The sequence below is a fragment of the Corvus brachyrhynchos genome, unplaced genomic scaffold, assembly GCF_000691975.1.
Source record: "Corvus brachyrhynchos isolate BGI_N302 unplaced genomic scaffold, ASM69197v1 scaffold363, whole genome shotgun sequence".
In the NCBI taxonomy this organism is placed as follows: Eukaryota; Metazoa; Chordata; class Aves; order Passeriformes; family Corvidae; genus Corvus; species Corvus brachyrhynchos.
The window spans coordinates 1754871-1771100 of NW_008237404.1; the positions used below are offsets into that span (position 1 = coordinate 1754871).

The following is a 16230-nucleotide window of genomic DNA, read 5'->3' on the forward strand; positions in this document are numbered from 1 at the left end:
CACACTAAAAGCAGACATTCAAAATAGGTTTCCACCCTAAAAATGCCTTTTCTCCCATGACTGCAAAAGACATTTAGGATGGTTAGCCCAGATGTGGATGCCTGAAGGTAAAGGCAGTAAGGCTCCTCCAGCATTTGCACCTCTCATCACTGCTTCTCACCACACCCCATCAGCCCCTCGTTCTCAGCCATTAAGCTCACTCAACAGAAATAAACAGTAATCTGTGCACACAGCAGTGCCAAGGAGGCTCTGTGAACTTTTACACTATTACCTGTCTTTTTTAGAGCGAAATATGAAAAAGGAAGACTAATGCAGTAAAAAACAAAACCAAACAAAGCCCCCAGCCCCCTTCCCCCCTCAAACGCTCCAACATATGAAGGTTGCAGTAAAAATTGAATGCTGTGAGAAGCAGGGCGAAAAATTTCTATAGGGAATGAACTCCACAGATGTTCCTACATTCTTGGCTGGAAGTATTTAACAACTTGTCCATATTTGAGAACTGAGGGAAATAAGTACTCCAGAATATTTATTTTGGTATAAAGTCCATGTGGATATACTTATTCTGAAAAAACAATGCCAAAATAGAAAATTTTGATAAATTTCTACAGGAAGACAAAGTCTGCGTGCAGACTGTGAAACGCAGGTATACTACACTAGCATTTTACCTATTTTGTCTTCACTGGGTGCAATTGAGAAGTCAAGGGTTAGTCTAAAACAGGGAGCAGGAATTGAACTGTATCTGGTACTGCTAACTGAAACCAGTATTCCTGTTGGAAACTTAGGTGGTGAAATATTAAAATTTGGTAATTTTAGAACTTGAAAGTATAGTTTATGACTGTATGGTCATGGATGACAGAAGGAACTTCTTAGGAAAAAAAAACCCCTAGTAATTTCCAAAGCCAGATGGTAGAGAGAAGACTAAGAAACCACACACACACACGTCCCCAACCAAGAACAAAACAAAAAAACCCTTCCCAAACACAAAACCAGAGGATGGGAACCCAGATGTAACATCAATAGCAAAAAAAGGAACTGCAGGGCTATTATTTGCAAGACAGCACTGATGTAGAGGTTGTCACAGAAAGATACTCCACTACTAATGCAGGGCAGCCGCATACTAAATCGCAGCATCCCCCATAACATCTTTTCTTAGAGTCTTTGCTCCTTTACCAACTACATCAGTGCTCATTTTAAAGAAAACTCTGTCAGTGGGTTCCTTGGGAGCAGTTGTTCCTTTCCTTTGGGAGGGAGTTGGAAAGTTTTCAGTGTGTGGCGGAGGAGGAAGCCAGAAGAAGGAGATGGGAGCATGTCCCACCAAGACAAGGAGATGCAGGAAGGAGTAGAAAGCAACCCATCAGACTTCATTTGAAGAGAGCATACTAGGAACCACAGGGGCAGAGTTTTGCTGCTATTCAGAGCTTAGTCAGGCTGGAAACACTGGTCTGTCTGCAGGAATGAAGTTAACAGAACGGACAAGAAACCTGTTTTATTTTATTATTGACGATTTTGAGGGGGCACAAAGGCAAGAGGAGTGTTTGTCTGGGGTTTGTTTGGGTTTTTTAAACCTACTGCATTTCATTTTTATCTGCTTAAATGAAAATTGCTTTAGTTTAAATTACAGTACAATCAGGCTTATTCAAAAGGCTGAATTAAAAACTTTTTTTTCTTTTCTGGGTAACACACTAGAGGAAATATTTAAGCAGATCTACTGTAAAGCTTTAACTAATTAAAAGTGCCCTCACAGACACCTTATGTGGTCTAGACAGATCTGTTCTAAGACCCCTCTACTCTCTTCTCCTGAGACTCTACCTGGAATTGTGTGTCCAGTTTGGGGCATCCAATGTAAGGACATGGACATGTTGGAGAGGACCCAGAGGAGGGCCATGAAGATGAAAAGAGATCTGAAGCACTTCTCCAGTGAAGACAGGCTGAGAGAATTGAAGTTGTTCAGCCTGGAGAGGAGAAGAATCTGGGCAAATATTGTTGTGGCATTTCAGTACTTAAAGGGGTCTTACAAGAAATATGGGGACACACTTTTTACTAAGGCCTGTGGTGACATGACAAGGAATAATGAAAACTGAAACTTTAAACTGAAAAGGGGTAGAGAAGGAGAAAAAATATGACAAGGATGGTGGGACACTGGAACAGGTTACCTAGTGAAGCTGTGGATGCCCATTCCTGGAAAGGCTCAAAGTCAGGTTCGATGGGGCTTTGAGCAACGTGATAGTGGCAGGTGACCCTGCCCACAGCAGGAGGGCTGAAACTACATGACCTTTAAATGTTCCTTCCAACCTAAACCATTCTGTGTTCCTGCTTTGCAAGGTCAGTGTTGTGACAGGATAGAGTTGAGAGGCTCTTAAACAGGAATACTGAAATGCAAGACACAGAGCGAGCTTTCTACGTCATGGCTGAATTATGATCACTATTGAAGTCTAGCAGTCTAAACCAACTATGCAATAATTTGGGCTACCACGAGTTTGTGTTGGATCCCACTGACACTTCTGTCATTCAGGTACAACTTAATGAATTCCCTTAATGCAATGAAGTCAGAATGAATAAAACCTGTTACTAAATTCTCTGTCACTAAAATCTGAAGTTACTTAGATGATTCAAATTTAAATATTCTATCAGTAGCTTTTTCCTCACCAGGAAGTACAGAAATCTGTTTGGAAAAGCTCCCACTTCCCATATGTAATAAACAGAAAGAGATATGACAATTTTTTTAAAATTGTATTCCAATACCAACTTTCTTAAAGAAAAAAAGCTATTTTCCTTAAAATCCTTGACATTTGCCCATCTATAATTAACACCTTCAGTGCAAAAAAAAAAAGGCCAGCATTACATGCAAGGAAATAGCCTTTCCATCTCCAGGGACCTCTCTCTCTCTTACTAGCTAAAAATAATTCCGTTTCAACTGGTTTTGTTGGTGAGCTTTCTCAAGTAAAGCACTGAGGTACTGAAAGTTACTGCAGTGGACTATGTATTATCACTGACATTGAACTGATTAGAAGCCAAGCAAAGCCTCTTTAACACATTTCAGTGAATCTCTTAATTATGAATTCTGCAGAATAGGAACATTATACCTGGTCATCTGTTTTGCTTACTGATACAATTATGGGGAGACATGGAGGAATATTAATCCCACTACAGCTGTGGACTGCTTTCTTTCGTCCATTTTCCCAAGCGCTTTAAATTTTACATTTACTGAAAAACCCAATCAGTACACTTCAGCTAGCCCCTCAAAGTGTGGTTGTAGCGTGAAGTTGGAATCCCTCAGTCAGTGTTTCCCCTTGTGAGCTTCATTTTTAAAATGTCCTAGTGTTCATGTGCATACTCAAACTCCCTGGAACTTAAGCATAAGTAGCTAAGGATGCATGTACACATCATCTGGCATCAAAAGGGACCAATAAGTGTTACTAAGAGCAGAGTAAATTAGTTAAGACTTAATGTATCCTAATGTGACTATGCAGCTTTGAGGCAATTCTCTGGATAGACAAAACAAGCTTGAATACTTTTCAGCTCAACAGGATGGATAATGCTTTTTCAAACAAGCAGCTGTTTTTAATTTTAAAATCTCACTTTATCACCAGAATAGCAAGAAAACAATGCACGAGTGCACACACACACACACAAACATGAGCTCACTCTTCTGAACAGAACACAAGTTATGATCTCATACCTTTCACAGCCTGTTACTTTTCCATGGAATTTTTTTCCAGTTTAAAAATTGGCAGTCACATGAATAGTTTACTTCTACCTATATAATATGTCAATGCTGCAGTTCAGTGTATAACAAAAAAGGAGTTCTTCTACATGGACAAATTCTCAGGCTTCCCATCTCTCCCTATAGTTGCATTATTACTTGGCTCATAAATACACTAAAGTATTAAATAAAATCTGGCAAGAAAGTAGGAAAGACGACATTCCAAAGACATTGAATTATGCGAGTGGCTCCGGCATTCCCACCATGTCCACATAGTCTGTCTTTCACTAGTATTTAAAAATCACAGAAAATCTGGTGCTCAGAAACTATTCAGACAGATGTAAGACTGATCTGTAACTTAAAACTAAACCCCCCAGAACCCCAAAACACAGGCCTCTGTAAACCAGGAAGTTAACAACACATTGTATCTTGAAGTATCATAAACACTATTTTAGCTTCATCTATGCCTGCAGCAATTCTGCATAATATACAGAGAAACAAACTTACCTGCTCTCTTATTTCTTTTAATTTTTCTGCTTTCTTAAGCTTTGTTATATATTCCTGGACTTCTTTCAGCCCCATGTCTGTGCAGAGACGAACTAAAAATCGGAGGCCTAATTGGAAAGCAAAGCATTGTTAAAAAAAGACTTACAAGGAGATCAAACTACAAGTGCACCCTGACAGAACTGGACATGCAGAATGCCAAACAGTGCAAATAACTGCAAACAAGGCAACTCCAGTCCAGCACCACTACACGAGTTGTGATATTTTGCAAGTAATTCAACATTTTCTCTGTGTCTGTATCCATGAACAGTACAAATACCACTGGTATATGTGGAAGGCACAAGGCATACTAAGTCATTTGGCCCAGAAGTCTTGGCATTCGCAAAATATTTTGGAAGCTGGAAAGCATAGAAATGATACTAAGATATTTCTGAGGAGCTGGTATCAAGAGAATTCGGTTGAAAACAATTTTGCAAATGCCAAGTGAATCAAAATGGGGTTTTTTTGCTCTGGCTGTGGCTGATTTTTTAAAGAGTAATATTTATAGAATTAAAAAACCCCAACAAAGCTGACATGAAAATCAACTGTAACTGTATGATTGAACCAAAAGAACCCCTAAAAACATTCTCCTGAGACACTCTACCAAACTCTGAAAACATTGTTGGTATTCCTGTGTGTTTGTCAACATTCCTTTCAAAGAATGGAAGCAGAAACAAGCAGGACATGATCCATTCTCTCCGGACTGCTTTCACAAACGTTATTCATTTTGTGCTAAGTTAGTTCTCTGCTGGTTTAGGAAGCCAATGGTCAGGGAGGGATGAGGGAAGAACCATTGTTTCAGCAGTAGAAAACTTAAACCAGTTAAATTGTCTTGCCTAACTCCTGCCTCCATTTGTGAAATTTGTAGAAACTACATTCAGAAACATATTTGCATTCTAAAAGGTTTACTAAATGCCCCTCTGAAATATGTGTGACCAACATGAACATGATATTTTGTTTATAACTTTGAGGAGTAATAGCAATGAATTTCACTTGTACAAGAGAGCTGTGTGATTCCTCTTTAAAAAAGCAATACATTTGTTAAAGGAGAACGATATGATTTTAAAATAAAATACAATGAATGTTCTTCCCACATTGCATCCGAAAGCACAGACTTGTTGGCGACAACCTTGTGTTTTGGAATTTGTGAGGCACAGTGTGGGATGGAAGAGAATGTTTAGACAACCACTGACAACCCTTATTTTCTACAGGGCTTTTTTATTTAGAATACAGGTGTGACTGATTTTGCAAAATGTCCTACTCTTCAAAGTTATGTTTCCCGCAGTTCAGTTTGAAATCCTTTATGGATTTTCCAGAGACTGTTTGACCAACTATAGTTAAAAACTCAGCAACAAAATCTCACCCTCTACATTTTTTTGGAAACCCTGACTTAGGTAAAACTCAGCAATAAGATGTTCTCTTATCTAGAAATTTACAGCAGGAGTTTCAACTAGCAGGAACTACAAGTACAAATAGTTGTATTTTTTCGTAAGATTAAATAAGTAACATAGTTATAACATTTAGGACATATGTACAAGAAAGAACTCATCCACCAATGCAACTCAGCTAGTTTATTTTAATCACTCTTCTTCAGCAGTAACCTCATATTTCTTAAATCACCCTTCAGTGCTGTCATAGAAAACATGCAGCATTAGCATGAATAAAAATGTTAGTTAATGGAAGTATTTTCATACGAAAAATACATCATATGATTACTAACACACCTATTCAATGTAACAAAGTTTCCTTTGATAGTTACACCGCTGAATGAAACAACTTACATTCAACATTCTCTGGGAATTTTCTGTGAATGACTTTGTATTTCTCCAGAGCTTTCTGGTAGTTACCTGCAAACAAAACAAACATCTCCTATCCACACATTCAAACATAAAAAAGAATAGTTGATGAGATATTGGACAACTTTGACATCAATTCATCTTTTTAGTTAGAGTAAATGATTTAATATTGTAGGTCCAAATTTGGTAAGACCAAACTGAACATTCTTTATTAAATGATAGTAAAAATTAAGAGCATCTGAAACAGTCCAAATCACTCTGTAAATAACAGAATCAATGAGGAGGAGTTTCCTGATTTTTGCTTTTTTTTGACCTTCCTCTATGACAGCATTGTTCTACAACACAACTACTAGAGGTGCTGTATCAGCCTAACAGGACTTATCAGAGACTGCAAATGTATGGATTGGTCAAACAGAAATATCTAAAAGCTGAGCTCAGCATGTCCTTCCTCCCATCAAAATACAAACTGTGTGGCTCTCCCATCCTGGATCTGGTAGTGAAGCAATTATTCCTGAAGACTTTTGCCCTCAATTTTGACTCAGACTGATTGAAAGGGCTGATTGACCCATGAATTTAAAACATCATATCCATAAAATACTTGACAAAAAAGTTTGTTGAGACATGTGAACATGATAAACTGGGAATTTTACCAATAAATTATAAACAATCTAAAATACAGTCAAACCCACTGTGTTTCTTTGATGGGAAAACAGTTTATGTGTCTGGTTTTGGGTGGTGTTGATTGTTCTTAATTCACTGACTCCCCTAGGTCCTGTTCCTTTTCTCACTGTTGTATTAAATAACTGAGCTGAGTGAGAAAATGCACTTATTTGTTTTGACAGACTGCACTGCAAAGTTCTAAAGAAGCATAAAGAAGAGTGACAAAATGGAACAGCAAGAAAGAAGAGTATCATTTACAGCATCAAGTATTTTGAATGTATTTTAGGTGGTGAAAAAAACCAAGATTAATCTCTTAATTTTGCTTATCAGTGTATTATATTCCCAGTAAGAAAATACAGCACATTAAGACTCTCTTATGTTTGTGTAACACAAATACTACTTCAATATCAAAGAATTATACCTGCTGTTGACAAAGAAAGGGACTTAAGCTACTTGAAAAACTAATTATTTATGTTAGATTAGTTGGTAGTATAATTACATTTCAAAGCCCTTCTATCAGATCATTTATGCTGTACTATTTATTTTATTGAACAGCATAAGGAATATTTCATGCATAAGTCAGTGCAGGGACACTTGCTGGACTTAAAAAGAAATTCCTGTTTTATATACAGAGAAAATTTGTAGCAAACTAACATGTAACTGAATGTTCACACAAACTTTAGAACCAATAGTCACATCAGTCAGAAAAGATCAAAAGAAAAAATCAAAACATCAATCAAAACAAAACAAATCACAGAATCATGGAATGATTTGAGTTGGAAGGGACTTTTGAAGACCAGGTTCCAACACCCCTGCCATGGGCAGGGACATCTTCCACTAGACCAGGCTGTTCCAAGTCCCATCCAACCTGGCCTTGAACACCTCCAGGGATGGGGCATCCACAACTACTCTGGGCAACCTGTTCCAGTGTCTCACCATGCTCACAATAAAGAATTTCTCCCTTATGCCCAGTGTAAATCTACCCTGTTTCAGTTTAAAACCATTTCTCCGTGACCTGGAACTGCAGACCCCAGTCTGTCTCCATCTTTCCTATAAACTGCTCTCATTATTCTCCAGGCTGAAGAACCCCAGTGAATTACAAAAAAATGTTACAAACCTGACAGCAATTACAAAGAAGTCACAGAACTCACCGCTTCTCCTGTAGCAACTGGCAACCATCAGCTGCCACTTCACTTGTGTTGGCCTGCATATAAATAAAAGAAAGTCATGCATGCTGCCAAACAACGAATGAGCAAAATAATCTGCATAGCACTGGTAAAGACCTACTATTTAACTACTAATAAATTTTTCACCTAGCATGTTGCCTTCCTAGAAAGAATACAGCCTGCTCAGCTCACACATAATTTACCACTGGATCATGCACCTGTTTCCAGGACTTGATGTCACTCATTTTCAGTCCCATGTTAGAGTTTTTCTCGGGCTCCTGATTCTGTGCCCAGACACAATTAGTAGACCTGACATGTGAACCATCTTTGTCAGAGATACAGAACCATGCAATGGGGGAGGAACAAAATGCTAAATTGTATTCTGAGGAGGTCCCACCACTAGGGTTCCACACAAACCCAAGGGATTCCTGCCAGAAAGCACGGTCCGTGCCCACTTACAGCTTTGAACTCTGGCTTCTCCTCTTTGCTATCACCTCTGTACCCCAGCTGCTCCCTGTCCTTCTCTTTTTACCACATAATGGTGACAGTATGGTCAGACAAAATACTGAGATCCTTGAGCATGTACAATAAAACTGTTGGACTCTTTCCTCATTTTTACCAAGATAATATGAAAATTAGGAAATTTTCATGTTAACAGTGTAAGGATCCTCTCTGACAGCCAAAGCACTTTCCACATGTGGCTTACAACTGAATAGTAGCATATCCAAAAGGTACTGTATAGTAATATTTTCAGAATAGTTTTGTTCTTATCCTCTTCAGTTTTTCTCTCTAATCACAGCACAGGCCATTTTAAACTCTAAGCAATCTGTTTGCCTGGTAGTTGCCAAGCAAGTTCATGAAATACAGATGTTGCACCTTTTCATTTTCAGCTGAATGTGCCTCCTGCAAACAAAGGCAGCCAAGCACACGCTGTAATAGAATTTATTACGCAGTTCAGTATGAAAATTCTAGAGAGAATAAATTGCCAGCAGCAAGTACTAATTGCACTAACTCCTTTAATTCATGATAGATTTGAGCATTCTAGTAAAAATAAAATAGTGAAAAAATGTTTCCCAATTCATTGTCTAACATGTTATCTTAGAATGCAATTTAAAAAGTAGTTATTGCGATTTAGACACTGAATGCACTAAACAAAAAATGTTAAACTAAAAAATGCTGTTCATAGTTAAAATAAAGATGTAATTTTAAAACGCAACTTTGATTGAAGTTAGTAGCAATTTAAATTTACATTCGTATTTACCAATTACCAGATCTAGTCTCTATTTTTAATACCAAATAAACAACCAAACACTTAATGCTTTGTTATCAACTATTAAAAATATCCTCCCACAGAGAAATAATTTTTCTGTATTACAGATAGATTACAATTACAAGTAATATTGAAGAATTTAATATGCCAATTCTTCGTAAGTACTTTACAATCCACATACTTCGTGCATGGAGTGAGCGCGACATGAAGCACAAAATATTTAAATCTTTGCCAAAACAAGATTATGAAAGAATTCTTTTTAGTCTCAGCTGTTTCTTTCCAAATTTTCTAAGGCCATGAATGCCAGCACATGCGATCTCATAGCTTGACTAAAATGTGATTTCTTATGGTGGCCAGTATTTGTAGGGAAAAGAATACTGGCAAACTAGTGAACTGTGATTTCTGTCAACTCTCTCCTGTGTATTTTTGTCTAATCTACTTCTCTATTTCTTTATAAATATACCACCATTTGGGTGAAGTCTATTTTTATCTTTTTTTTTCATTTTTAATCCTTAATTAAGCCTTAGATTTTCTCATCTGTAATTAATGTCTATTCTAACCCAAGCGTCTCAAAGCCAGAATTAGAATTTTTTACTGAACTTTTTACAATCTATTGGTAGTATTTTTCCTTGAATTATACTGTACAAATTTTTTGTTCACATGCTGTCTTGTACATACATGTCATTCAGATTCACAGAACAAAAAGAATGTCACATTTTAGATCATGACAAGACAAGCAATAACAGAGTTTTCCTAGTCTATTTTTTCATAGGTTTCCTAAAACACAAAATAAAGAAATTCCCACTTGTTGTGAGTGAATTTTAGTTGGTCTACTACGACAAAATTCTTCATGAACCTATAGGCAAATATTTGTTTCCACATAAAAAGATCGTATGCGTGTATTTTTAGAATTACCTTTGAACTCTGGATTACAAATTTAAATTTGACCCAATTTTTATTTATTAACCATTCTCTAGTAAGGTCCTTTTCTGAACTAAAATTAAGTATATGGCCTATATGCTTTCTTAAGTGCATCATATTCTGCTAAAGAAGAGTTTCAGCAATTAAGTTATTGAACTGAACTCAGGATATTTCAAACATCTTTATCAGGATCAGTTTAGCCTGCCTATTTATTTTCACTGACCACTGGTAGTACAGCACTGCACATTTTTGGTTACTTCTATGCTTTATTTGATGGAAGTAGAAGTTATGTGAAAAGAGGAAACGCAGCAAGATCAGCTGAAACACACACTTATCTAAACCACCAAATCCTCACCACATAATAAAACAATAGAAAGGAAATATTTCACATAAAGCCATAGAGAAAGAGGTCTTGGTGGCTTTAGAGAACTGTTCCCCACTTCACAGCTGTGTTTAATGGCAGATAATAGAGAAGCATAGGTTCTAATACCTAACACTACCGTGGGCCCAGTGCAGGATCTTACTTAACACTGAAAATGCACAGTTAAGAGCAAAAGCACTCTGTAAATGAACAGAAAGTTGAGAAAATTAAATAATATCACAAATATTCTTAACCCTGTTGTTTGTTTATGGTATTAAAGTTATCCAACTGATTTGTCTCTAGGTATACTTATGGATGTCTAATGAGAAATGTGAGTAGGCATAAAATAATAACTACTTACAGGATAAGTGCTGCTCTTTCAAAGTACTCAATGGCTTTTTCACAGAACTGGGTGTCAATGTAATACGCTCCAAGCCATTCAATGACCTCAATGTTTGAAGGGAAATACCGGTATGACTGACAAAATAGGAAAGGTGAAAAAATGCACAATTTCAGTGATAAACAACATCTTTATGTTGCTTCTGGAATATCTTACTCAAGTGTTTAATTCTCCAGATGCCCAAAACATGCAATATAAATGAATGGAAGTAGTGTGCTACACTAAGTGATCCTGGTGGGGGAGTAAAAAAAAAAAAAAAAGTATGCCAAGCTTTCTAAGTGCAGAATGCTTTTTAGAAGTTACCCAAGATGAGTCTGTCACATTTTCCATCTAGCCTTATTTGAAATATTTTAAATAGCTTGCAACAGCAAAAACATTTACTTAAATCACGTCTATACATGAATAGCTTACCTAAAACGTTAAACAATGCTAACTAGTGAGTGTACAATTCCATGTTCACATCAGTCTGCTGGAAAACTCACCTGAAAGCATTCTTTTCTACAAGTAACTACATGAATAGCATTTTCAGCTTTTTAGAAATTCCCACTGAAATAGGCAGCAAAATTATCATCAAGCACAACTCAGCTGGTAATTCAGATTGCAACACAGCCTTTGGTCAGCCTCACTTTGCATAGAGAGAACTCTCAGACTGCACCAGCCACTTCCTGTCTTACTCTCATTTCTAACACAGAAGAATCTCTACAAGCTATGGACAGTAGTACAGCTGGTTTGAAATGAAAGAAGCTGCCTATCTAGGTAACTGCATACATAATGCATAGCTATAATGTTAAAATACATATATATATAACCTTCCAAACATAAACAAAACACATTAGATATGCATCTCCATGCCTATTATACAGACACGGCTTCCAATCGACTCCGTCACATTACATACCTCTAAAATTACATTTATTCCCCACTTTTATTCTGTCCCAGGCTATATTTTAAATTAAAATTATCACAGGTCAATGTAAACGATGACTATATTAAAATAAAAGAAAGTTTGAGGCCAACATCCACATGGAAACATGGGCTATGTGTTTCCTTAGGATTTGACTACAAAAATCAGATTTTATTAACTCTTCCACAATATCTCCTTTTTTACTTCTTTTGGAATGACATTTTTAAAAGTTTAAATTCATCAATTGTTAATTTGATATAGTAACCTATGGCAAAATTTTCTTTACTTATGACAAAGTGCATTGAGAAATGAATATAAGAGCAAGTACCTCACAGTAATAATGAAAAGCTTGAGATTTATCACCTTCAGTATCATATAAATTCCCTAGCTTTGAAAGTACATGTGGATCAGTTGGTACTACACTAATCAACTGCAGGAGCCACTCTATGGCTTGATTGGGATCTTCCATGATCTGGTATCTGAGTTTTCTTCAGTCAAGGACTGATACCGATGGTAGTTTGATTTACTCAGAATCCCTACTACTTTGCCTAATGCAATCCATATGCTGAACACTAAACCAGTCACTGTAGTGGGCAGATGCAATGACTTTTTTTTTCCACACTGTTTTCATAATTTCATTTGTATCAGAAGGTATTTTTGTTATGCCAGAAAAAGAAAAGTATTCAGAGACTTTGGCTGCTCTTTCACCTTACAACTATGCCGGGCTCAACAAAACTTTGGGCTCAGTTGTCCTCTCTCTCTCTCTCTCTGACACTAATCTTTGACTTCCTCATTTAAAAGAATGAAGTGTGAGAACCAGGCCATCTATTTGCAGCCTTTACAACTTGCCTAGATTTTGTACTAACAGCATTTTGTTCTAAAGTGATTAGATAAAACTGCCATTCCCAAGAACAGACTTTTGCCAGCAGGGGGTTTTCTACTCCATGTCTAAGAAGCACAGCCTAGACAATCCCGGTCCAGAGAACAGAGGCAGCTTTAGCTGTAGCTCACCCTGCAGTGGGCTCTTCCCTCCTCTGCAGCAGTGTCAGCTGGAGCTACTGCCCAACCTGTTTTTTCAGTTTCTGCTGCATCCTACCTGTCACGGCAGCAGCTTCTGAGAATTGGTGGAAAGCAGTTTTACATAGCAGTGGAGCAGAGAAGCTCTTTCCCAGATGGACACTCACAGTTGTTGGGCCATCTATGCTGTTGTAAAGGGGCTATACATGGAACAAAGATCAGAGTCCTTTTGTGTTTTTGGAGGTTACTTATTTTACTGACTAAAAAATATGTTTATTACCTACACTATTCTTAAAAGTGTAGTACATCAACTGGAATCTGTTCTGCCTTGGGGAGGATTTTATTACAGTTTGGACATCCTCAGGAGCATTGTTAAAGAAATTCATAGTTTAGAATATCACTGGTGATGTGCAAAGCTGATCCCTTCCCTCAGCTTTTTAATCTCTCGAGCTTTTGCAGAGCTGGGAGACAATTATTTTCTTACACATACACTAACTAATCTGAAAACAGCTTTCAGAACAGAACTTCCCATTTATTAGCTACAAAATTTTTTCTTAAATATTTTACTTAATTGTGCTTACATCTGCCACAATTACTTTCAATTATATTTTAGTAATAATAAAACCAGCAGCATTTTAAATATTCCATGACACAATTTCATACTGAGTGTAAATCTAATCCCTGCAATGCGAACAGTCTTAATGTTCCTCACTTGCTTCACTGGAAATATTCAAGAAGGGTTAAGTTCTGGTCTCATTCTCACAAACATCAGATAATAAATCATTCTTACTACAATGGACATCGTAGTAAATTTCTAAATCACCCTGACATGATTGAAACACGTATTTCAGATTAAATGGGTTTACTAAAACCACCACTCCTTATCATAATCCAGAAAAAGATACATGCTTGCTAGCTGGTAAAGGACTTGGGCACTATTTGGAAGGATTGCATGGAGTTTCAGAAAACAATCCAAAGCTTCATCTATCCTGTTTAACTTCTTGTATGCTAAACCTAAAAAATAAAGGTTACAGTATTAATATAATGAGAAACAGAGTGCTTCAGCATATTAACTGAAAGAATAAGCAAGAAAAGCAAAATAGGAACACAATATTTGGAGGCAGCATTAACTGCCTTGACTTTAAAGGACTCTATTCGTGAGAGCCATGCACAGAATTCTTACCAGCCAGCATGATAAACTACCAAACTGATAAACACAAGGAACATGAACCCAGTCAAAGACCAAGAACTTACGCAATCTCACTTTTTGAACAATGAGAGAAAGGCAAGGCTTTTAGAGGAGAATGACTCCGATGGTTTAATAATGCTGAAACTGGTATCCTTTTAGTAGGTAGTATGAATTTCTTAATCTTCACAGTAACTTATTCATCTGCAATTACTAGTTGATGTTGTTAACACTGGGAATTTTTTTTTCCAGAACAGACAGGTAATACCAGTTAATATCTTGTTGTAACATAAATTCATCAATAAAGTAATAATAATTCACACATATTTCTGTAACAAAACTTTCAAAGACAGATTCTCAGAAACACGAGTGTTACCTTCAGTCAAAAGCTAAATCACAAAAGCACCTGTGACTTACCAAGATTATAAAGCGCTTCAGTGCATAAGGAATCATTCCTGAGAGCTTCCTTATAAAATTCAGCTGCTTTTTCGCAGTCTCCATTTGCAAAAACAGTATTTCCTTTGTTAGTTAGAGCTGCTGGATTGTACCTATCAGAATTTACAGCTAAATCTGCATAGTTAGTTGCTTGTTCCAATTCATTCCCCTGCATGAACAAAACAAACATTGTATTAGTCATTTGTCAGTCAATATTCTTGCAGCTGTGCCTTCTTACAGGAATTTCAGAAGACTGAGGATGAAAAAAACCCCCATTATTCAGTCCTAAAACATTTCTTATATATTTGCAAAAGGTATATCATCTCTTTCAAGCTTCAGATAATACTTGAGACACATCTTGCCACTCTGCCCCATTCAGTCTGCAAGCTTGCTTTGTTGTAATAAAGTAGCATTTATTACAAAAAAAACCCCAACCCAAATCCATACCCTACAAACTTCATACAAAACCACACCTGCCTAAGCTACGCACTTCACGTGTTCCTGAAGTGCAGTCAGGGTCCCCAGGGCCAGTGTTCTAAATCCAGCCACTGAGCTTCTGCACAAACCCAACTGCAGGCATGCTTCTGTGGCCTGGGGCCCAGAGCCCAATCTCACTCTGCTTCCCACCAACAGGATAAAAAAGGACCCAATCCAAACTCCCACTGGTGTTCCAGAATAACTACTCTAAGGTGCAGCTTCTTCTTGTTTACAGAGATTATTTAGGCAGACACAAAAATTGGTACAAAAATACACAGGTTGCTACATAAACTGCAGTTCTTAACTAGTTTTGTTGAAGCAAACACTTACCAAATAATAAAGGAATGAAAGGTTTGTTGCAGCTGCACTCTTTACTCTGCTATCTTTTTTTTCAAACATTTTCAAAGTCTCCAGCGCCTAGAAGTAATATGGAAACAACTTACTTCACACTGAAGCAAGCTTATTCCAAAATCCTTTCAGAAAGCATTGATAAACGTCGCAGTAACAAACAGCTGAAATTATCAACTCATATACTCGCACACATGGTAATAACCAGAGCTTGTAACACACACTTGTGAGCATGTACACACAAAACTGTATCTGTATTACATGCAATATTAATTTTCATCACAAAATTTCAATAATATTGGCTATTTATTACCTATCCAAAATTTATATTAGATAAGGCTACTGTGAACTACAGGTATCTGACAATTCCATACGTACAAAACACAATGTTAGATGATTGGCTTTTAATCTAGTCAACTAATTAAAATTCTCATACTTATTTTTCTAGTTCTTTAAGAGACCATAAATGAATTAACATAAAACCTCATATTAAAAAGTCAAAAAAGAACACACTATATAAAAAAATACACACCATAGTGTAGGACCGGATTTCAATGCCTTTGTTTTGTGTACTAAGATGACGACAATTGTCTAAGTTTAGGAAGTACTCAAATGTGAAGCTTGATGCCAGCAGAATTTTCTTAAAAACTTTAATATGAAAACTAAATTTTATAAACTTCAAAATAAAGATGTTTATAGACAAAAAATGACCATATTTACAGCAAATAAACCACAAAAAAACCCTCTGAAATAAAAGGCAGCTTTTTCTTTTCATTGACTGTGGGAAAACATTTGTAACTGCAGACTAAATTATTAAAGAAATCTGTCTTCCTTATTGTCATAGGTTAGCAAGCATAGTCCCGGAAGGGACGTCCTTGCTAAGGGGTGCTTACAGTTTCCTCTGGGAACTGATAGAACCTATCAGCTGGCCAGTTTGGATATGGACAATTCTCTGAGCCACTTAAAGTTGTGATCACCTCTGTGATCCACATTTAAGAATAGGCAAACTCCCCCTCCAAGCTCTCTCTCGTTTCCGGCGCTGG

The 16230-nt window shown here is 36.9% G+C and overlaps 1 protein-coding gene across 4 annotated transcripts in view; it reads right to left on the reverse strand.

The window, feature by feature from the left end:
- Positions 1-16230, reverse strand: part of IFT88 (intraflagellar transport 88) — a 46705-nt gene that overhangs the window by 11950 nt on the left and 18525 nt on the right. For 3 of the 4 annotated variants that reach the window (XM_017730796.1, XM_008630992.2, XM_017730795.1), the window contains 8 exons: positions 15170-15256; positions 14345-14531; positions 13647-13755; positions 12053-12203; positions 10782-10897; positions 7854-7906; positions 6028-6093; positions 4211-4317 (listed from right to left, as the gene is read on the reverse strand). In XM_017730796.1, the coding sequence (XP_017586285.1) occupies positions 4211-4317; positions 6028-6093; positions 7854-7906; positions 10782-10897; positions 12053-12203; positions 13647-13755; positions 14345-14531; positions 15170-15256 (876 nt within the window). Of the gene's footprint in view, positions 1-4210; positions 4318-6027; positions 6116-7853; positions 7907-10781; positions 10898-12052; positions 12204-13646; positions 13756-14344; positions 14532-15169; positions 15257-16230 lie in introns of those variants that run through there. The other variant, XM_017730798.1, reaches the window with a different exon arrangement.